This window comes from Carcharhinus amblyrhynchos, chromosome 2 (assembly GCF_965287045.1).
Source record: "Carcharhinus amblyrhynchos chromosome 2, sCarAmb.v2.hapA, whole genome shotgun sequence".
Classification (NCBI taxonomy): Eukaryota; Metazoa; Chordata; class Chondrichthyes; order Carcharhiniformes; family Carcharhinidae; genus Carcharhinus; species Carcharhinus amblyrhynchos.
The window spans coordinates 64,231,845-64,256,268 of record NC_137325.1 but is presented as its reverse complement, the minus strand read 5'-3'; the positions used below and the strand labels follow the sequence as shown (position 1 = coordinate 64,256,268).

Sequence of the window (24,424 nt, the reverse complement as noted above, 5' to 3'; positions counted from 1 at the left end):
GGCGAAGAGCGTGGGGAAGGAGTAGGGGAGGAATTGGAGGAGGGTGGCAATGGGGGAGGGGGAGAAGGGGGAAGAGAGAATGGGGAATGGAGAGAGGGGAGGAGAGAAGGGACGTTTCGAGTTCAGACAATCCCTTGTCAAAGCAGCTTTGACAGAGGGTCGTTCTGACTTGAAACGTCATCTCTTTTCTCCCCTTACAGATGCTGCAAGACGTGCTGAGATTTTCCAGCACTTTCTGTTTGGTTTTAGTTTCCAGCATCCACAGTAATTTTTTTTATAGTAGGTATTCATATTCCACGCCACTGTCCTCCAATAAAGTTATGTCAGGAACCCGAGGCACTAGAAAATCTGTCCAAAACCAGGGAATACACAACTATCAGCCAAATATGGTCAGGGCTGAGACCTTCTGATCTCTGCTGCTGGGGCATGCCCTGGCTTGTTTTTGGCCTTGGCTGTCCGGGTTTCCAGTGATCTGCAGCAGTTTAATTTATAGTGTCCAATTGTCTGTTCAGCTTATCATTCAGGCTGTTGGCCTTCTGTCCTCAGGTGCAAAATTAGCTATTTTCCAATCAACTGGGAGCCTTCCAGAATGTAAACAATTTTGGAAGATTATAACTAATATATCTATTATCTCTGCTGCCACTAGCTTTAAAAGCCTGGGTTAGAGGCCATCTGGTCGTGGGAACTTGCCAGGCTTAAAATCTTATGGATTTCCCAGCAGCTTTTCCTTAATGATGATTGTTTTGTGTTCCTCCTGTTCACCATTTTTGAACATTGGTTGAGAAATTTCTACAGTGATATAAAACGTATGTGTCTTGAGGGGAATTGCTTGATAGAGCAGACGCAGCACGGTTTCATTAAGGGGAAGTCGTGTCTGACAAATTTACTGGAGTTCTATGAGGATGTGTCTAGGGCGGTGGATAGAGGAGAGCCGGTGGATGTGGTCTTTCTTGATTTTCAGAAGGCGTTTGACAAGGTACCTCACAAGAGGTTATTGCAGAAGGTCAGGGGACATGGAGTTGGGGGTAGGGTGTTAGCGTGGATAGAGGACTGGTTGTCAAATAGGAGGCAGAGAGTGGGGATCAATGGGTGCTATTCGGATTGGAGGTTGGTGACTAGTGGAGTGCCCCAGGGGTCGGTGCTGGGGCCAGATCATCATTTATATAGATGATCTGGAGGAGGGAACCGAGTGTATGGTGTCGAAATTTGCTGATGACACCAAGATTGGTGGAACAGCAAATTGCGCGGAGGGTGTGGAGAGTCTACAGAAGGATCTAGATAGGCTGGGCGAATGGGCCAGGAACTGGCAAATGGAATTTAATGTTGGCAAGTGTGAGGTGGTCCACTTTGGTAGGAAGAACGGTAGGAAGGATTATTACTTACGTGGAGAAAAACTGCAGCAGGCGACGGTGCAGAGGGACCTCGGGGTCCTTGTGCATGAGTCGCAAAAACCCAGCTTGCAGGTGCAGCAGGTGGTCAGGAAGGCGAATGGGATGCTTGCCTTCATAGCGAGGGGGATTGAATATAAAAGTAGGGAGGTCTTGCTGCGGCTATATAGGGCATTGGTGAGGCCGCAACTGGAGTACTGTGTGCAGTTTTGGGCGCTGTACTTGCGCAAGGATATTTTGGCCTTGGAGGGAGTGCAGAGGAGGTTTACTAGACTGATGCCAGAGTTGAGGGGGTTGAACTATGAGGAGAGGCTGAATAAACTAGGCTTGTACTCGTTAGAGTTTAGAAGAATGAGGGGAGATCTCATTGAGACGTATAAGATGATGAATGGGATGGATAGGATAGAGGTGGAGAGACTCTTCCCGCTCAGAAAGGACAGTAGGACTAGGGGGCACAGCCTCAAGATAAAGGGGGGGCGGTTTAGAACGGAGTTGAGGAGGAACTTCTTCACTCAAAGGGTGGTGAATCTCTGGAATTCTCTGCCCGTTGAAGTGGTAGAGGCTACCTTGCTAAATATTTTTAAGACGCGGGTTGATGGGTTTTTGATAAGAGAGGGGATTAAGGGTTATGGGGAGAGGGCGGGAATGTGGAACTGAGCCACGACAGATCAGCCATGATCTTATTGAATGGCGAGGCAGGCTCGAAGGGCTAGATGGCCTACTCCTGCTCCTATTTCTTATGTTCTTATGTTCTATGCCTCCACCTTTTCCTTAATATTTCCATTTATAGCTTCCTGTATGTTCTATTCTACACTGTAAATACAGTTAGGGGATCTATAAGTGACCTCTTACATTTCCCATTTCTTATCGCTACCCAAAAAATTATTCTACATCTTGCTGTTTTGTGCTAAAGTCATTTCATTATTGTACTAATTCTTAATTAACATAGCTTCCCTACCACCTTTTACTAACTTTGTATCTTTTCAAAATATCAAATACCTTCAATATTCAGGCCTCTCAGCTTGGTTATCCTGCAATCTTGTCTCTGTGATGGCTGTCACGTCTACATATTTATTATTAATGTTACAAATGCTGTATGCTTTGTGTGTAGTCTGTTTGGTATTTCATTATATTCTCTACTATATAGTATCTATTCTCTTTAGCAAATTTACTGTGTACTGTAATGTCTTCAATCAGGCCATTGAGGTTGGCCTATTGGAGTATGAACTCCCTGATTAAGGATACACAAAAAAAAAGTCCTGATTAAGGATCCAATTGATGGGTGAATCAGGGAGTACTTAGCCCAGAACATCAGTTCCTCTGACACCCCCAGAGGTAGACTGCTAACTGCTGACAGCACTCTGTGTACTGCTGTTAGATTTATAAATAAAGGGATTTTGGTGAAGGGACTTTGGCCTCCATTGACTTATTACATGTACTCTCTATAATAACTGTTCACTCTAAACACCTTTTCCCATTTCATGGGATGTGGTTGTTACTGGCAAGACCAGCATTTGTTGCACATCCTAAATAACCCTTGAACTGAGTGGCCTGCCACACTATTTGCAGTGGTTTTAGAGTAACATGTAGACTAGACTCGATGGACCTGATTTTACCATTTTCATTCTAAGTGCTAAATCTGGGTGCAATTCAAATCCGACCTGGAAATCTGCTTTCAGGCACCCCCATTAGCACTTAGCTTGAAAAAAAATTGCAGGTCTGAATTGCGCTATGGGTGGGGCTTAGCATGCCCGCAATGATCGGAGCCCTGAACTGTGCATGCACAGTTAGAAACAAATTTGAAAAAGAGCGCCCCCTGTGTCAGATCGCTCCAGAGCCGCAGAAAGCGGAGAAAGTGATCCGGGAGTGAAAAGCAGGAGCTTTTTCCCTGCCCACCGAGAATTATTTGGCCTCACTTCCCCCAAGAATGAACATAAGGACATAAGAAATAGGAGCAGGAGTAGGCCATCTAGCCCCTCGAGCCTGCCCCGCCATTCAATAAGATCATGGCTGATCTGTCGTGGCTCAGTTCCACATTCCCGCCCTCTCCCCAATACCCTTAATCCCCTTGCCTATCAAAAACCTATCAACCCGCGTCTTAAAAATATTGAGCGAGGCAGCCTCCACCACTTCAACGGGCAGAGAATTCCAGAGATTCACCACCCTTTGAGTGAAGAAGTTCCTCCTCAACTCTGTTCTAAACCGTCCCCCCTTTATTTTGAGGCTGTGCCCCCTAGTCCTACTGTCCTTTCTGAACAGGAAGAGCCTCTCCACCTCTATCCTATCCATCCCATTCAACAACTTATACGTCTCAATGAGATCTCCCCTCATTCTTCTAAACTCTAACGAGTACAAGCCTAGTTTATTCAGCCTCTCCTCATAGCTCAACCCCCTCAACTCCGGAATCAGCCTAGTAAACCTCCTCTGCACTCCCTCCAAGGCCAAAATATCCTTGCGTAAGTGCGGTGACCAAAACTGCACACAGTACTCCAGCTGTGGCAAGACCTCCCTACTTTTATATTCAATCCCCCTCGCTATGAAGGCCAGCATCCCATTAGCCTTCCTGACCACCTGCTGCACCTGCAGGCTGGGTTTTTGCGACTCATGCACAAGGACCCCGAGGTCCCTCTGCACCGTCGCATGCTGCAGTTTTTCGCCACGTGAGTAATAGTCCTTCCTACCATTATTCCTACAAAAGTGGACAACCTCACATTTGCCAACATTAAATTCCATTTGCCATTTCCTGGCCCATTCGCCCAGCCTATCTAGATCCTTCTGCAGACTCTCCACACCCTCCGCACAATTTGCCGTTCCACCAATCTTGGTGTCATCAGCAAATTTCGACACCATACACTCGGTTCCCTCCTCCAGATCATCTATATAAATGGTAAATAGCTGAGGCCCCAGCACCGACCCCTGGGGCACTCCACTAGTCACCAACCTCCAATCCGAATAGCACCCATTGAGCCCCACTCTGTGCCTCCTATTTGACAACCAATCCTCTATCCACGCTAACACCCTACCCCCAACTGCATGCCCCCTGACCTGACCAGGGCTCAGTCCCCACCCCCCCCCGCCCACCCCCCCGGGAGAATGATTTGCCCTCACCCCTCTCCCCAGAGAGTACTCATTGTTCTCCGGAGCAGTGTACTGGTGGCTGGTGAGTTTTGAACTTGCGATTTAGTTTTTTTTCTTCTGTGTATTGCTGGTTCGCGGGGTTTTTGTTTGTTTTCGCTTTCCGTAGCGAGAGCTAGGCACGGGGGCAGTCAGGAAGGGAGCACGGGAGTACAAAAAGAAGGCAGCAGTAGACAGCAAGCAGCGTTGGGGGCGGAGAGTGGAGTGAGGTGGGTGCAGAGTGAGTGCTCTAAGGGCTTTGGCTCACAGGGCTTAGGTGAGAGCAGGCTTAGGCGAGAGCAGGCTTAGGCAAGGTGAGTTACTGGTCCAATTTTTCCAGTTTTCCATTTGTGTCCATAATTCTACGGGTGGCCAAATAAATGGCAGGGTCCTTGGGGAGACGTGTCAGCTGCGTTAGGTGCAATATGTGGAAATTCCTGGAGACACTACGTCTCCCGTAAGCCCACATCTGCACCAAATGTCTGGAGTTGCAGTGTTTGAGGGCCCGGGTTAGGCAATTAGAGCTGAGACTGGAAGATTTATTTTTAGTCAGGGAGAATGAGGCAATAATGAATAAGAACCACGGTGACGTGGAGATCCCAGAGCCTGTGGGGGGGCGGACGGAATGGGTGGGTTACTGTTAGGAAGGGGAAAAAGAAGAGGAATCATGGTCCAAAGATTACCCCAGAGGTAGTCTCCCAAGACATCTGGGGTAAGGTGACAACTGGGGTAGAAAGGGCAAGACAGGAAGACCAGAATGCCTCAGAGAGAAGGAAGGGGGCTGCATGTGAGATAGTGGTGGGGGATGGGAGGGTTAAAGGAATTGATAGGCGGTTCTGTGGGCAAAAGCAGGACTCCAGGATGGTAGTCTGCCTCCCTGGAGCAGGGGCACAGGATGTGTCAGAGAGGGTAGAGGGAATCTTGAAGGGCCAAGGGACCCAAGTGGATGTAATTATACACGTAGGAGAGAAGACGTAGGAAGGAAGAGCAGGGGGAATATACGTAGGCAGTTCAGGGAGTTGAGATCCTACTGCTGAATGCATGGCTGAAGGATTGCTGCAGGATAGAGGGTTTTACTTTTGTAGACCATTGGGAAGTCTTTGTGATGGAAGGGCACCTGTACAAGTGGGATGGGGAACATTTAAATGGGAAGGGCACACATATTTTAGCTGGGAGGTTAGCTGGAGTGTTTCGGCAGGCTTTAAACTAATATGGAGGGGGGCGTGGGGAGGAGACAGAAAGCTCAGTAGGCACTGGGATTGGGAGCGAGTTGGGTGACAGGGTAAGTCTAGATGATAGGAAAATCTCCCAGGAGAAGGAGGATCCGAGTGGGCCTGCAGGTCTTCAGTGCATCTGTTTTAATGCGAGGAGTGTGACGGGTAGGACGGATGAACTTAAGGCCTTAATGCTCGCGAGGAATTTAGATGTGGTGGCAGTGACAGAGACATGGTTAAAGGAAGGGCAGGACTGGCAGCAAAATATTCCTGGGTATAAGTATTTTAGGCATGAAAGGGGAGGGTCAAAAAGAGGAGGGGGAGTGGCGCTGTTAGGGAGCACATCACAGCGGTGCAGAGGGAGGATAATATAGAGGGGTTAGGAATTGAGTCTCTGTGGGTGGAGTTGAGGAATAGGAAGATAAGATGATGAATGGGATGGATAGGATAGAGGTGGAGAGACTCTTCCCACTCAGAAAGGACAGTAGGACTAGGGGGCACAGCCTCAAGATAAAGCGGGGGCGGTTTAGAACGGAGTTGAGGAGGAATTTCTTCACTCAAAGGGTGGTGAATCTCTGGAATTCTCTGCCCGTTGAAGTGGTGGAGGCTGCCTCGCTAAATATTTTTAAGAAGCGGGTTGATGGGTTTTTGATAAGAGAGGGGATTAAGGGTTACGGGGAGAGGGCGGGAGTGTGGAACTGAGCCACGACAGATCAGCCATGATCTTGTTGAATGGCGGGGCAGGCTCGAAGGGCTAGATGGCCTACTCCTGCTCCTATTTCTTATGTTCTTATGATTTCTATGCTAGGGGTGTATTACAGACTGCCCGACAGCCCGCGGGCAGTGGAAGAGGGTATATGTAGAGACGTTTTGGATAAGTGTAGGAAGAACAGGGTTGTAGTGGGAGATTTTAATCTCCCTGGGGTGGATTGGAAGGTGTCTAGAGCTGGGGGTTCGGACGGGGAGGAATTCGTAAGATGTGTATTGGAAGGGTCCTTGGAGCAGTATGTAAATAGCTCGACTAGAGAGGGGGCGATACTGGATTTAGTTCTGGGCAATGAGCCAGGTCAGGTGGATGAGGTTGCAGTAGGTGAACATGTGGCTAATGGTGACCACAACTCTGTCTATTTTAGGATACATGATGTAGATATGCCGGCGTTGGACTGGGGTAAACACAGTAAAAAGTCTGACAACACCAGGTTTCAGTCCAACCAATTTATTTGATAGTAAACTCACTAGCTTTCGGGTTAGCCCCTTCGTCATGGGGCTAACCTGAAAGCTAGTGAGTTTACTATCAAATAAATCGGTTGGACTGAAACCGGGTGTTGTCAGACTTTTTACTGTACTTTAGGATACTAATGGAAAAAGATGAGTTTTGTCCTAGGGGAGGGTGCTAAATTGGGGGAAGGCTAGATACAGCCGGATTAGGCAGGAGCTTAGGGATACAGACTGGGATAGGCTGTTGGAGGACAAGTCCACGTTAGGCATGTGGGAGTCTTTCAAGGGAAAACTGAAGTGGGTGCAGGAAAGACATGTGCCGGTTAGAAGGAAGGATGGGAAAGGTAGGATTAGAGAGCCGTGGACTACTAGAGATATTGAGGACCTGGTCAGGAAGAAAAGAGAGGCGTAAGTTAGGTCTAAGCAACTGTGAACGGAGAGACCGTTGGAGGAATACAGAGACAGTAGGAGGGATCTCAAAAGGGGGGTTAGGAGGGCAAAAAGGGGGCATGAAATGGCTTTGGCAGGTAGGAGTAAGGAAAATCCAAAGGCGTTTTACTCCTATGTTAGGAACAAAAGGGTGGCTAGGGGAAAAATCGGTCCCCTCAGGGACAGAAGAGGGGAATTGTGCTTGGAATCCGAGGGAATGGGGGAGATCCTGAATGAATACTTTGCGTCGGTATTCACGAAGGAGAGGGGCTTGATGTCTGGTACAGTCTTCAAGGGAGCTTTAGACCAATTGAAGGAACTATCGATTACGAGGGAAGAAGTGATAGGGCTTTTAGGTAGCATTAAAACTGATAAGTCTCTGGGGCCCGATGGCATTTATCCTAGGCTGCTAAGGAAGACGAGAGATGAAATTGCTGGGCCTCTGACGCAAATCTTTGTCTCTTCTTTGGACACAGGTGAGGTCCCAGAGGACTGGAGGATAGTGAACGTGGTACCGTTGTTTAAAAAGGGTAGGAGGGATAGCCCGGGTAACTATAGGCCGGTGAGTTTGACGTCAGTGGTAGGCAAGTTATGGAGAGGATTCTTAAGGATAGGATGTATGAGCACTTGGAGCATTGCGTTCTGATTAAGGATATGCAGCATGGCTTTGTCAAGGGGAAGTCTTGCCTTACAAATCTGGTAGAATTTTTTGAGGAGGTGACAAAAACGGTTGACGAAGGACGAGCCGTTGATATCGTCTATATGGATTTCAGTAAGGCATTTGACAAAGTCCCTCATGGTAGATTGGTAGAAAAGATTAAGGCTCATGGGATACAAGGACAGGTATCTATATGGGTTGAGAACTGGCTTGCTAAGAGGAGACAGAGAGTAGTAGTGGAGGGGTCCTTTTCTAGCTGGAGGTCTGTCATTAGTGGTGTGCTGCAGGGCTCAGTACTGGGACCTCTTCTCTTTGTAGTATATATAAATGACTTGGAAGAGGGAGTAAAGTGGTGTGATCAGCAAATTTGCAGATGACACAAAGATGGCTGGATTGGCGGGCAGTGAGGAGCAATGTCTGGCAATACAACGGGATATTGATAGGCTGGTATATTGGGCAGATATATGGCAAATGAAGTTTAATCCTGATAACTATAAGGTGATGCATTTTGGCCAGAATAATGTAGGGGGGAGCTATATAATAAAGGGTAAGCCTATAAAGAGTATAGAAACACGGCGGGACCTGGGGGTGCAAGTGCACAAGTCTTTGAAGGTGGCAGTACAAGTGGAGAAGGTTGTGAAGAAAGCCTATGGCATGTTAGCCTTTATAGGAAGGGGTATAGAGTATAAGAGCTGGGGTCTAATGTTGCAGTTGTATAGAATGTTGGTTAGGCCGCATTTAGAGTACTGCGTCCAGTTCTGGTCGCCTTACTACCGGAAGGACGAGGAAACTCTGGAGAGAGTGCAGAGGAGGTTTACCAGGATGTTGCCTGGTATGGAAGGACTGGGCTATGAGGAAAGATTGAGCAAATTGGGGCTGTTTTCCCTTGAAAGACGGTGACTGAGGGGGTATCTAATAGAGGTATATAAGATTATGAAGGGTATAGACGGAGTAAACAGAGGTAAGCTATTTCCTATGATAGAGACACACAGTACGAGGGGCCACAGGCTTAGGGTGAGCGGGGAGAGGTATAACACGGATATTAGGGGGAGGTTTTTCACACAGAGGGTAGTGGGGGTATGGAATGCTCTGCCAAGTAAGGTGGTGGAGGCAGGCATGCTGGAGTTGTTTAAGAGTAACTTAGACAGGCACATGAGTGGGTTAGAGATGGGAGGATATAGGAGATTGTTTTAAATAAGGTTCATTAGCATTGGGACATCCCTGGTAATGTAAAAGGATGTGGTATGATACTAATGTTTTTCTCTTTTAATTCACAGGTTTTAAGTCGGTCTGCCTTGTTGTCCAACGAGGGGCATACACGCGAAGGGTTGTACTAGGGCTGCTCTTGAATGTTTGAGAGTAGCCTCGTGCTTCATGTCATTAGTGTGTGCTTAAACTGGACCAGATGCTGGGCAACACGACAGCTCAGTGACTATCACCGTTTGCTGTACAGACACATGGATTTGGGCCAGTGTCTGTGGGAGTTTGCGCATTCTCCCCGTGCTTGCGTGGGTTTTCTCCAGGTGCTCCGGATCCCTCCCACACCCCAAAGATGTGCTATTAGGCTGATTGGAGGTAATAAATTGTCCCTAAATTAGTTTCCCTGGTGGGAGGGGGAGGGTTGATCATTGTAGAGTATAGTTCTATGTGCACTATAATCATTGTGTACCCTGTAGAGTATATTTGTGTACTCTATATTCACTGTGTACTCTGGAGTGTAGTTCTGTGTGCTCTCTTCTCACTGTGTACGCTGTAGAGTATACTTCTGTGTGCTCTATATCCACTGTTTAGCCTGTAGAGTATGCATCTGTCCTCTGCGTGCTCTATATTCACTGTGTACTCTGTAGAGTATATTTTGGTGTGCTGTATATTTACTATATACTTTGTAGAGTATATTTCTATACCATGTGTGCTCTATATTCACTGTGTACTCTAGAATATGTTTTGGTGTGGTATATATTCACTGTATTCTGTAGTGTATATTTCTGTGTGTTCCATATTCACTGTGTACTCTAGAATATATTTCTGTGTGCTCTATATTCACTATGTATTCTGTAGACTATATTTCTGTCCTCTGTGTGCTCTATATTCACTGTGTACTTCAGTGAGTATATGTCTTTGTGTTCTATATTCAGTGTACGCCGTAGAGTATACTTCTACGTGCTCCATATTCACTGTGTATTCTATAGAGTATATTTCTGTCCTCTGTGTGCTCTATGTTCACTGTGTACGCTATAGAGTATATTTGTGAGTTCTATATTCACTATGTACTGAGAGTATATTTCTGTGTGCTCTGTATTCATTTGTATACTCTGTATATTTCTGTGTGCTCAACATTCACTGTGTATCTGTGGAGTATATTTCGGTGTGCTCTCTATTCACTTTGTATCTGTGGAGTATATTTCGGTGTGCTGTATATTCACTGTGTACTGAGAGTACATTTTTGTGTGCTCTCTATTCATTGTATACTCTGTATATTTTGGTGTGCTCTATATTCAGTGTGTACTCTGTAGAGTATATTTTTGTGTGCTCTGTATTGTGTACTCTGTATATTTTGGTGTGCTCTATATTCACTGTATACTCTGTAGAGGATATTTCTTAGCGCTCTGCGCTCTTTTGTTCGGCGTCCTGCTCTGGTTGCTGGGCGCTCGGTCGCTTAGTAACCGGCGGATGGAGCGGATTAGCCTGGGCAAGGAGGCGGTGGCCGCCGTTGACTCTTACATCGAATACCGGAGGTTAGAAACGGCTTCGGTACTTTCACCGGCTGACCGGGCCGAAGTCTGAGCCTGGCCTGTCCTCCCCAAAGGTGGCGGGCCGTCGGCGGGGCAGAGAGCGACAGGAGCGGCCCACCCTGACCGGCTGATGGCCGCCCTCAGCCACAGGCCATCCCGGAATGGAGGCTGCAGTTTACACAGGCTCAGCCCGGAGCCGCAGTTCGGCTGTCCACACATTCCCGACACCCGTGGGCAGTCACTAACTGCGAGGTGTCCGGGGCCAGAGTCTGTCTGGGACTGCGGTCTATCTGGAAGTGGGGTCGGGGCCAGAGTCTGTCTGGAAGTGGGGTTTGTCTGGAGTGGGGTCTACCTGGGACCAGAGACTATCTGGCACTCGAGTCTGTTTGGGATTGGCATCTATCTCGGCCATGGTTTGTCCGGGATCAAGATGGGCATTTTTGAAAAATTAAAAGTCCGCCTTTCTGCTATCTCCACTCCCACTTTTGGATCAGGTGACATTTTTACCCTAAGTACAACCCAGCCTGGACAAATATCTGAAGCACACACTATGGGAAGATCACAGAAGAGTGGGATTAGTTTTGCATTGCTTCACCAAAGAATGGGCTGAATGCCTATGTCCCCGTTACAAGTTGTTACAAATCATTTCTGAGGGATGTTGTATCTGTGTAGAAAACTTAACATAAACTTAGAAACCTATTATGCAAACTATGCAGTCATTTTCCACTTGAGAGCGGACTTGCTGAGTGAAAATGATAAACGATCAAGGCCGTACTGTATATACTCGTGTAAAAGTTGGGTTTCTAAGACTAAATTTTTAGCCAAAAAGTGGGTTAACTTTTATACAAGTAATTGTTCACTACCTTCCATCATTTCTTCTCACAATTATCAGGTTGGAGACTATGTGTCAACCACACCCCTGAAGGTCACGTAAAAGGAGACCAAAATTGTTTTAAATCATACGTAAATATGCACAGACAGGAAGAATTGAACAGCTATTTTCAACAATGTGCTTTTCTTGATTCTGTCAATGGGCAGGTTCGCACTAGGGCAAGTTTGACTTCAGCAGCCAGTGGGTTATAAGTACAAAGAGTTTGAATTTTTTGACCAAAAGTCAGAGGTCAACTTTTACACAAGATTGATCATTAGTTGAGTGTATACAATTTTTTTATGAATTAATTTATGTGTAAATATATATAGCAAAGAAAAGATGGAAAATTTATTTCTATGTCAAAGTTTAGTCAACTTATTCTTTCCAAAAACAAAATAGACCAAGATGATTAAGTCTTTCACAAGAAATTATAATTTTGCTATGGATGGGAGGAACACAGGTTTCTACCCTAATGTCTCGAGAGCAATACAGCAGAATTAAATAATGAAGTTCAATTGGATGAATATTCTGGAGTTTCTATTTATAATGCAACATTCTCTGCAATAGATGAAATTAATAGGTGCGGTGCACTCTTCCAAGTTTTCAAGAACGCCATTCTCTTTTATTAGTGCTGGTTAAATGGAACATTTTTCATTCTTCCTTTTGGGTGTATGGTTTTCCTTTGCATATCCTGTCAAAATGTATTATTAAGGAGGATTCATTAACTGCTGCACTGGAAAAGCATTTCCAACACATTTAAGCATTGTAAGCAGTGCTTCGATACTTCCTAATGTATTTCATAGTGGGTTCCATATTATTTCCTATAAATTAGGAATATAAATTACTATTTATCTAAACAATGAAGCAATCAATCATACTTTAGGAACAGAATTGAGCTCACTTTCAGCCATTGTTCCAATTTGTTGTGTGAATCAAAAATAACATGAGTTGCAACCTACCTCTGCAATATTTCTAAGACTTTCCTGATGTTTTTGTCAACAACCACTCTCCTTTCTCAGATATCCTTCTGACATATCCCCAATGCTTATCAGGAAGCTGTCTGATAAGCCTCAAACCTTGACTGATTCTCCATTTCTGCTTTGTCTAATTTCTGTTCTGCTCACTCCTGAGCCCTATTTCTCAGTGTGTAAGAAATGTATTGAGATAAGCTAGTAAAGCAAGAAGATTCATAGCCAGTCCCAGCTGAACCTCTTTAGGAGGCTGGCTGCATAAATCAGAATCATGATTAATAACTTTTCTTTATAGTTGAAGCAGAACTTGAAAAAAAAATGCAGGTCTTTCGGGTTGGTTCACTATTGTAAAAATAATGAAAGGAGGAAGAAAATGTAGTTGGTCTGTTCAATAAATTTTCAAGAAAGTATTCTTGAACATTCCAAAAAAAATTATGTCTTACTGTCTTATTTAAAACATCAAATTCTTTGAATGCATATATTGTGCCACATCTTTGTTTACAAATTGAATTGGTGTTTGTAGATTTAATTTGGTTATTTTTGGTCATAGAATTGTTGGTGAGGATGATGGTGGCACCCTCTTCACACCAGAGGAGTACGAAAGGTACAAGAAGGAAGTCTTGCCAACACGACTACGCAATCGATTGTTTGTCAGCTGGACATCACCCAATGGCATTGACTGCAAATTAGTTGGTCCAGAAACACTGTGTTTTTGCAGACACAGGTAGTGCTTTAGAACTTTTCCCTTGTTTATATATTTTAGATTTTAGTGTACCCAGTTTTCCTTTCGGGGAAATGCCAGTCAAGCATATATGGCCAAAATCAACAACTAACATAAATTTGATATGTTGGGTCCTACATAAGATGCTTCATGATGACTTTCTAATTGTTTGTAATGGGAAATTTGGAGATAGTAAAGCCGCTGGCTGTTAGGGTGGTGATTAACTCTCTAATTGCACATGGTCATTGCCTAGCACTTGTGAGCCACAAATATTATTTGCCTGATCAAAGTAATAATTCCATGCTCCAGAGACTATGATAAAAAGGCTATGCAGTGACCTCTAAATACTTTTTATTATTTTCATATTTCACATATGCGATAGAAAGCCGTGTTCCAAAGAATCAGTGCTGAGAAATGATTTTCAGAATAATTTGAATTTATGAACAAATAACTCAATATCAAAATTTGCAGATGATGGCAAACTGGTAGCTCTAGCTTATGCGGAGGAAGAATGCATCATAATTCAAGTGTCATAGAACAGTACAATTGAGAAGTAGATCTTTTGACCAAACAAGTTTACATAAAGAAGAACTTCCTGACAATCCTAAATTAGTGACACATCAGTTTTTTCATACAGCACTGATTACACTGTAAAATAATTTCATTGGAATATCTCTCTCAAGGCCATAAAGTATTATGTAAATGCTTATATCACTTTTCCATATGATTTATCATATTTTTATAACTTGATCGAAGTTTATTTTCTGTTGCTTTCTTTCAAAGGTAAAGAATTCCAAATTTTTCCAAACTTAATTACTTACTTATGTAGAAGACAAGTTGCTGATCACTCTGCATCTTGCGGCAGGTCTTGAGGCAGTGACCATGTTATCACCTAATGCGGAAGGAAGTGCTAGCGGCTTGCTTAAAGGGTCATCAAGACCTGTGCCCTGAATTGAGTTATAGCTGACAGGAAGCATATGACCAGTGAACAGCCTCTTCAGCCTTAAACCGCACCCCCCCCGACTACACTGTCATCCTCCCAATTGCTGGCCCCTCCCCCCTCCAATGGCTGGCCTCCCCCCACCCTCCACCAGTCCCCAATGATCAGCCTCCGCCTCTCCCCCACCCCATCCCCGATGCCCGGCCTTCGAGCACCAGCCCCACTAAAGCCCTCACCCCGATACAGAGATTCCCCCATTCCCCTCCACCTCCCCAACCTTGTCTGACTGCCCCCTAACTGGCCCCACCTCTCAGGCCTCATCCACGTGGCACTGCCTGGTTCCAAGCTGGCAGTTCCAGTGTGCCAGACTGGTATTGCCCCTTGTTCCTGAGCTCCCAGGTGGCCTCACTGGCTTCTGGTCCTGCTAGCAACGCCATCACACCTGGTCCCCTTTGGGGACCATATGTGATTCCCACTAGTGTGGACTTCCACCAGCGGAGGCAGAAACTTTAGCAAGACCAGATGATTGAATCCTGGACTTGCTAAAGCTTCTGCATATGGTAATCAGCCTCCCTCTGGGAAAAGATGGACTGGAAAGATCGTGACCGGTTGAATCCCATTCCTCCCCCACTTAAATTTCCCTGCCCATTGTGCAACTCAAGCAGCGCAGCAGACTGGGAAAATCGTATCCTCAATATATGTTGGTAAAAGAGTAGATCTGAGCTGCTTAATCCACATTTTTAAACCACTTAATTACATAATCATATACACCATGGAATGAAACTATAAATGTCTGTCTAATATATGTCTACGTATACAACATTTTTGAAATATGCTCCATTTTGTTCCTGCAGGTATAAACAGCACAAAACCGATTACAAAGAAATTCCAATTCAGCGTCCAATTTTGCTCCCCTGCAGAGTAACAGGTTGCCATTGTATCTCCTATAATTATGTGCCACTGAATGGAACTCAGCCAATTCGTTGCAGATGCAAACATTTTGCAGATGATCATAGTGAAATGACACCATATAAATGCAAAAAGTGTGAGTTTTTGTGTTACAGTTCAATGTTAACAATAACTTTGTAACTCAGTAAGGACACTTCTTCTAAAATCCCTTTTAATTCTTATCTCCTCTAATTCTAATCTCTCCTTTGAGGTATAGCTAAGCTTTTAACTATCTTGCTTGTTATTGGAAACAAATTATAAGCCTTTATAATCTTTAAGATCCCCACTATCTGTTTTCTCTTCTCAAGTTAAAATTTCCTTAACTTCTCTAGTCTTACTTCCATCACCTCGTAACTGGCAGTGAATTGCTGAGCCAGAGTTTGCTGTCAAAATAATAGTCGGGCTATTGGTGTTGGCGTCTTTATGCATAAACACCATTGCAACTTTAGAAGAGGAGCAGATATGCAGTTAAGTATGAATATTGGAAAGTTGCTGTCCAAATTGCAGCACTTCAATGTTGGCTGCCCTCATCACTGAAATGCATTGAATACTGTGGGCAATAATTGTGGGTAATTTTAATTTTTAGAGGATTTTCACAGTAACTTCATTGCAACATTAATGTAAGCCTACTTGTGACACTAATAAATAACTTGAAACTTGAGCTTGAGGTGATTATGTTCCCATGGCTTTGCTGCTTTGTCCTTCTCACTGCTTAATTTTTGTGGGATTAATGTTATTCAAAGCTTGGTAAATGCTGCAATACTTCCTTTAATTGCGATATACTGCAGGCATAGTACTCTGGTAGGAAGGTTAGATATTTAGTTCAGGGTCAGTGATGCCAATTAAGCGAACTGGTTTTTCTCAATTGGTGATGAGCTTGAACTTTAGAAACATAGAAAATTGATGCAGGTGTCGGCCATTCAGTCCCTCATGCCTTATCTGCCATTCATTATGATCACAGCTGATCATTCAACTCAATATTCTGATCCAGTCTCCCCTCCCTTGATCCCATTCACCCCAAGAGCTATATGTAACTTCTTGAAAACATACAACGTTTTAGCCTCAACTGCTTTCTGTGGTAGCACATTTCACAGACTCAACAGTCTCTGGGTAAATAAATTTCTCCTCATCTCAGTTCTAAAAGATTTATTCCTTATCCTTAGACTATGATCCCTGGTTCTAAACTCCTCTACCATCAGGAACATCCTTTCTGCATCTACCCTGTCTTTCCAATTAGAATTTTATAGGTTTCTATAAGATCCCCCTCTCATTCTTCTGAATTCCAGTGAATATAATCCGAACCGACTCTATCTCTCCTCATACATCAGTTCCACAATCCCAGGATTCTGTCCGAGTAAGCATTCGCTGCATTTCCTTCTATAGCTAGCACATCCTTCCTCAGCTAGGGAGACCAAAACTGCACACAAAATTCCAGATATGGCCTCAAGGCCCTTTCTAATTGCAGCAAGATGTCCCTGCTCCATTACTCAAATCCTCTCACTAAAAAGCCACCATACCATTTGCCTTTTTTACTGCCTGCTGCATTCCTATGCCTGCCTTCAGCGGCTGGTATACAAGGACACCCAGGTCTCATTGCACATTCCCCTCTCTCAATTTAAAGACATTCAGATAATAATCTATCTTCATGTTTTTGCTACCAAAGTGGATAACCTCACATTTATCCACATTATGTTGTATCTGCCCAGTCACTCAGTCTGTCCAAATCGCACTTAAGCATTTTTGCGTCCATCTCGCCCTCCTATCCAGCATTGTGTCATATGCAAATTTAGAGATATTGTATTTAGTTCATAGAACCCCCACAGTGCAGAAAGAGGCCATTCAGCCTCTGCACTGACTTTCCAACAGATCACACTATCTCTGTAATGTGACGTTAGTGTTCCTTTAAGAATTTTTTTTGAATCATGTTCTCTGCAGTTGTAAGCCGATCTTTTCAGTTTTTTTATTGTTGCTGGGCCATCTGTTAGAAGTCATTGTTTTTGGTACTTTAATGGCTTAAATTGAGTTTTGTTTATTTTTACTCAGGGATCGTTTATGACCTTGCATTGTGTGGGGCAAGATTGATTGAGGAACCACCTGGCTTTGACTTGTCAATTTTCTTTTAGTTAGTTCCTCAATTTCTTTTTTCCTCCCCCAGGGGAAAAAAACTCAGGATATATTTTCAGTTTCAGTTTAGGAAGGGGTGGACATCAAGCTGGAAAGCAGTGTTTTTCTCTCTCTCTCCCTGGTATTGTAGAGTCTGCTGTTTGCTGGAAGTGAGTTTCCTGGTCTTTCTGGAGGAGAAAATCTGCTATTTGTGGTTGGCTTGATTAGAGTTCCTGGTATTTTGGGAAGCTGTTCTGACTCTACGCTTGTCTGCATGTGCCTCAAGAGAACTGCAGCATTCAACCAAAGGATTAAATTCCAGTTATCACATGAACATTAGTTTTTGCTGTGTTAAACCTGTGGCAAAGGTTTTGTTTGTAGGATTTGTTTCACTGGAATGGTATATTAATGTTAAGCTTTATACAAATCATGATTGTTTTTTGTTCTTGTTTGTAATTGGTAAAAGTTATTGCTAATTTTCTTTTTATACATGTTAACTGTATTCTTAAATAAACTTTGTTTGATAAAATCTCCCTAGTAACTCATTTGAATCATACCTGAAGTGAAACATATGCTTACCCAAGCCAAATTCAAAGTGCAAAATGTATGATCCAAATGGACTTCATAAAACTCTTTGGAGTTTCTGCCCTGAATTATAACAATTGGGGGCTCTTTTGCGGAATTAAAATCCATATTTCTTGATTGATTTGGGTTATTGAACTCAAAGACAATGAGTGGTGAGCATATTTGTGTTTTCTTTTTGGGTGTTGTATTCAGGTTTAAATAGGGAGTGCTCTGGGTGTGGAATAAGTCACGCCAGGTGGTTTACAAAAGGTAACTAAACCAAAGCATTGGAATTGGCAAAAACATTGTCGTTGACATTACTCAACAGTGTAAGGAAGAGTGAAATAATTGTGGCGATAACTCAGTGTTTAAAATTGCCAGAAACACAGTCAGAACCATTGGAAGTGGCCAGAATTCAATTACAAATGAAACAGCTTGAACATGAAAAAAAATTAAAGCAGCTTGAATTTGAAATAAAGGAAAAAGAGAGACTAGTGAAAGTCAAAGAAAGAGATACAATTGCAGCTGAAAAAAAAGGAGGAACAAAAAGCATAAGAAATGAACCTGCTTGAATTGCAGACAAGGGAAAAAGAAAAAGAGAGAGAATTTAAACTTTGGAAACAGGCAATAAAAAGTTAATGTCAGTTAAAATTGGCAGAGATAAAGGGAAAAGTACAGTTTGAGGATGGTGATGAGGAAGATGAAAGTGAGCAAAAGTGACATCATCAAAGGCTTGGTGAGGATCTATTTAAATATACCCAAGCGTTGCCAAGGTTTGATGAGAAGGATGTAGAAGCCTTTTTCATTTCATTTGAGAAAATGGCTACACAAGTGAAATGGCCACAGACCATGCGGGTATTACTGATTCAAACAAAGTTGATAGTAGAGTTACTGAGGTGTTTGCATCACCATCAGAGGAGATATTTGGGAAGTATGATGCAGTGAAAAAAATCCATCTTAGGTGCATTTGAAGTAGTGCCAGAAGCCTACAGAAAACGATTTAGAAATCTAAGGAAAGAATCTGATCAAACGTACGTAGAATTTGAAAGGATAAAACAGAGTAAGTTTGACAGGTGGATAAGGGCTTTGAAAGTAGACCAGATGTATGAAGGTCTTAGAGAAATGACTATTTTGGAGGAATTTAAAATTCACTTCCTGATGCAGTGAGAATTCATGTAGAAGAGCAGAGGGTGAAAACTGTGAGGTTAGCAGCAGAAATGGCAGATGATTGTGAATTAGTTCATAAATCAAAATTTAGTTTCCAATGTCAGTTTAAACCTGTGAGGGATAGGAACTGGGGAAAAGGAAAATCCTGACGTGGTAAAGGAGCTCTTGTGAGAGATAATGAAGAAAGTTAATAAGGAAATACAGGAGGGTAAAAGATATGAAAAGCCTCAAGATATTCTTACTGTAATACATAAACCACCAACATTGCAAAATAGCAATATTGGTAATTTAAGAAAAGCACTGGGAAGACTAATGTGGTAAAACAGGATAAGCCAATGGGTTTGTTAAAGTGGTAAAGGAAAACCCAATTGAAGTGAAAGAGATGCAAAAGAACATATAGCCGGGTCAAGATTTGATTGATAAGAAGATGCCAGATCTCTTTAAAGAATTTACTTGTATGGGTAAAGGTTACTCGTGTACTGGGAGGGATAGGTAAAGAAGTTACAATTGTAAGGGATACAGGAGCAAGGCAATCTTTAGTGGTAAGAGATGAGGAGTTATGTAGTTTGGAAGGTGTGTTGCCAAAAAAGGTTGTTATATGTGGAATTTAGGGTGAGAGGAGTAGTGTTCCATTATATAAGGTGAGATTGGAGAATTCAGTGAAGTGTAGTGAAATGGTAGTAGGAATAATAGAGAAATTAACTTGAGTAACAATATAGGTACATCACATGTGGGAGTGATGCCTACTGTAGTTGAAGTGTCATTATGGAATCAAACAACTGAATTGTTGAAGACGCATATCCTGGGATTTTTCCTGATTATGTAGTAACAAGGTCACAAAGCCACAGGTTAAGACAAGAGGAGAAAAGAAAGAGTGAAGATAAGAAAGTTCAATTATCAGAAATGATTTTTGATCAGATGATTGGAAAAGAACAAGAACAGGTGGATGATGAGATGGATATTTTTAGTTCAAGAAAGTTGGCAAAGTTACAACAGGAGGATATAGAAATAAAACAGTTATATCAGAAAGCATACACGGAAGAGGAATCTGAGTGTATACTGGAATGTTATTACCTTAAAAATGATGTCTTAATAAGGAAATGGCGACCTTTACATAGTCAGGCAGGTGAAAAGTAGGCAGAAGTTCACCAAGTGGTACTGCGGTAGAGTATAGAAAGAAGGTGTTGCAGATTGCACATGAGGTACCAGTAGGAGATCCTTTGGGAGTAAGGAAAACTTAAGCTAAAATACAAAACATTTTTATTGGCCTGGACTGCATAAAGATGTGGTTAAATTTTGCCAGTCATGTCACATATATCAAGTGATAGGGAAACTTCAAACGGTGATAAAACCAGCACTCTTAATACCCATTCCAGCATTTAATGAACCTTTTACAAGAGTTTTAATTGCTTGCATAGGACCTCTCGCTAAAACAAAAAGTGGGAATCAGTATCTTTTGACTATAATGCATCTGTCTACTTAGTTTCCATAGGCAACTGTACAAAACTCTGGTGCGGCCGCACTTGGAGTATTGTGTGCAGTTCTGGTCCCCACATTATAGGAAGGATGTGGAGGCATTGGAGAGGGTGCAGAGGAGGTTTACCAGGATGTTGCCTGGTATGGAGGGGAGGTCCTATGAGGAGAGACTGAGGGATTTGAGGTTGTTTTCGTTAGAAAGAAGGCGGCTAAGAGGTGACCTTATTGAAACATATAAGATGATTAGAGGTTTAGATAGGGTGGACAGTGATAGCCTTTTTCCTCGGATGGAGAAAGCTAGCACGAGGGGGCATAGCTTTAAATTAAGGGGTGGTAGTTATAGGACGGATGTCAGAGGTAGGTTCTTTACCCAGAGGGTGGTGAGGGATTGGAATGCCCTGCCTGCTGCAGTTGTAAATGCGCCTAGTTTGGGGGCGTTAAGAGATCCATGGATAGGTTTATGGATGGAAAGGGTTTGGTTTAGGTTAGTGGGTCATTGCTTTTTAATTGGTCGGCGCAACATCGTGGGCCGAAGGGCCTGTTCTGCGTTGTAATGTCCTGTGTTCTATGTTCTAACTCCATCACCCAATTTTACTACTAAAAGGACTGTAGAGGATTTTCAATCTTTTACTAGATATGGACTATCAACAGAAATACAATCAGATCAAGGATCAATTTTTACATCAAAATTGTTCAAGGAGATTATGGATAGTTTAGGAGTAAAACAACTACGTACCATCCAGAATCACAGGGAGTGTTAGAGCAGTGGCATCAAACTTTAAAGATAATAGCTGTCATCAACTCTGCTAGTTACATCCTCAATGACCAGTAGATTTATCAAACATAATTTCTCTTTCATAAATCCATGATTCTATCCAATTCTGCCATTGTTTTCCAAGTGCTCAGCTTTAAAATCCTTGATAATACACTCTGGAATTTTCTCCACTACTGACATCAGGTTGACTGGTCTGTAATTCCGTTTTCTATCCAGTTCCTTTTATAAATAGCGGGGTTACATAGCTACCCTCCAATCTGTAGGAACTGTTCCAGAGTCTAGAACTTGGAAGATAACCACCAATGTATGCACTATTTCTAGTGCCAGTTGCTTACATACTTTGTTGCAACTGTACCCATCTAGCTGAATAGTGGGTATTTTATCACATTTTTGACTTAGTAGCTGGGATCTTACAGGGCCCCTAGAGGCTTGCTGAAAGGCACTGGAAAGAGGTTATAAAACTGGTTGGGATGGCATGTAGTGGCATACCTGCCATCTTCCCACCACTCCATACATGGGAGCTCCCTATACCGTCAGCAAAGTAACTGCAGTGCTGTGGAAGCAATTCCAAGGAAATTCCAGGCTTTTCATGTTATTACTCTTAGACTGAGATTTCCATGTTATAAAGTATTGCCCAAAGTCAGTTTTAGTGTATTATAATTAGTATAAAGACGAGTGTATGGTGTTGAAATTTGCTGATGACACCAAGATTGGGGGAATGGCAAATTGCGCGGAGGGTGTGGAGAGTCTGCAGAAGGATCTAGATAGGCTGGGCGAATGGGCCAGGAACTGGCAAATGGAATTTAATGTTGGCAAGTGCGAGGTTGTCCACTTTGGTAGGAATAATGGTAGGAAGAATTATTACTTACGTGGAGAAAAACTGCAGCAGGCGACAGTGCAGAGGGACCTCGGCGTCCTTGTGCATGAGTCGCAAAAACCCAGCTTGCAGGTGCAGCAGGTGGTCAGAAAGGCGAATGGGATGCTGGCCTTCATAGCGAGGGGGATTGAATATAAAAGTAGGGAGGTCCTGCTGCGGCTGTACAGGGCATTGGTGAGGCCGCAGCTGGAGTACTGTGTGCAGTTTTGGGCGCCGTACTTACGCAAGGATATTTTGGCCTTGGAGGGAGTGCAGAGGAGGTTTACTAGACTGATGCTGGAGTTGAGGGGGTTGAACTATGAGGAGAGGCTGAATAAACTAGGCTTGTACTCGTTAGAGTTTAGAAGAATGAGGGGAGATCTCATTGAGACGTATAAGATGATGAATAGGATGGATAGGATAGAGGTGGAGAGGCTCTTCCCGCTCAGAAAGGACAGTAGGACTAGGGGGCACAGCCTCAAGATAAAGGGGGGGCAGTTTAGAACGGAGTTGAGGAAGAACTTCTTCACTCAAAGGGTGGTGAATCTCTGGAATTCTCTGCCCATTGACGTGGTGGAGGCTACCTTGCCAAACATTTTTAAGACGCGGGTTGATGGGTTTTTGATAAGAGAGGGGATTAAGGGTTATGGGGAGAGGGTGGGAATGTGGAACTGAGCCACGACAGATCAGCCATGATCTTATTGAATGGTGGGGCAGGCTCGAAGGGCTGGATGGCCTACTCCTGCTCCTATTTCTTATGTTCTTATGTAAGTGATCTTTTATTGATAACAATTATATATTCTAATTTATTTTACTCTACCAACATGTTCCCAGGCCAGGCTAGTGATCAGCTGCTAAGTCAATTTTGATAATTTTGAGTGAAAAAGTGCAAGTCATCCGGGTTTTCTTTTGATGTGTCTGGAAGAAGTCTCTGACAGTATTTTTCATGATGGTCTGGTTGGAAGCAGAGACCTGATGCAATGGAAATCACACATCCAAACATCTTTATAACAGTGCATGACCATAACTACATGTTGATTGCTTCTATATTTTCATTTAAGTTAGATAACTGATGTGTTCTTTTGTACCATGGAAAGTTGAGGGTTTGAAATGTAATACATTTTTGTAATATTTTGAAATGTAACACAAATTTAATACTTTTTTAACTGTCATCATCTGACATGTTTCTACACTTGGTATTGCCTGCAGAATTTAAAGTTTGTTTCTTTTAGGTACAGGATGTACTGGGTTTCACAGTTCCTTTACCTGTGGCTGTACCCACCCAACATTTGCTCATACAATGATTGTTGAGACCAAAGATGAACGCTTGGCTAGAGGAAGACCAGTGGGACCAGATACTCCCTATGCTGCCATGGGAGGACTGACTGGATTTAATGCGTTGGCGGAAGGATATATGCGGCTAGACTCGAGTGGAATAGGTTTGTGGTTTCAGTGCTTCGCATATAGTAAATATAGGAAAGTGAATAGTGTAAATGGAGAGGATGGCAAGATTGCGCTTCAACTGATTGATTGTGAGGATTAACTTCTACATTCTTGTTAATTATTAATATACTGAATAGTCCAGTGTGTACTGAAAAGAAATATGACTGTCTGATTGTTCATTTGTTAAATTAAGAGTCCATAAAGTATTGAGCTGTACATATCAGGAAAGTCTCAGATTTGATCCTCAGTCTGTTCTGGGTTAGCTGGAATAACAATTGGTATGTTGTGATTGACCACCACTGTCTTAAGGTGAGAAAGGAAATACCTATTAGTTACCATTTCCAGTGTTGCTCATTGGGAAGTAAACTTGCGTATAGATTGGGAGCAGACAGGGTTAGCATTGACTTTGAAACACTGTATGATGGAGTGACATATCTAGGCACACTTGTGGACAGTACTGCATGGTATTGGCATCTGTGCAGCTATACTTACAAGATGTGATGTGATTCTTGAGGGCATAAAAATTATTACTAATGAGACATAAACTTCGGTCCGACACCATATGGAAGTTTCTACAGTTTGATTTCTCTAATGGTTTATGATGCTACTTCAATTAAGCTAAAGCCAGTTGTTAAAAAGGTATGTTAGAGTTCTTTCCTTATTTTAGAAATATTTTTCTGCTTCCCTGATTTACTTAATCAAATTCTATTCTAAGTTACCTACTTAGAAATAATTTATTACAAACACCATTGAATTTAATCTGGCTAATTAGCTTACATCGTCCAAATATTTACTAATTTTTACTGGGGTGATTTTGAGATTTTAACTGGATGTTA

The 24,424-nt window shown here is 43.0% G+C and overlaps 1 protein-coding gene across 2 annotated transcripts in view; it reads left to right on the top strand.

Annotated features, from left to right (window-relative positions):
- Positions 1 to 10,691: 10,691 nt before the first annotated feature.
- Positions 10,692 to 24,424, top strand: part of LOC145360827 (protein FAM221A-like) — a 37,858-nt gene continuing 24,125 nt past the window's right edge. For both annotated transcript variants that reach the window (XM_080216324.1, XM_080216316.1), the window contains exons 1-4: positions 10,692 to 10,756; positions 13,146 to 13,319; positions 15,111 to 15,301; positions 23,378 to 23,584. In XM_080216324.1, coding sequence (XP_080072450.1) covers positions 10,692 to 10,756; positions 13,146 to 13,319; positions 15,111 to 15,301; positions 23,378 to 23,584 — 637 coding nt within the window. The remainder of the gene's footprint in view (positions 10,757 to 13,145; positions 13,320 to 15,110; positions 15,302 to 23,377; positions 23,585 to 24,424) is intronic.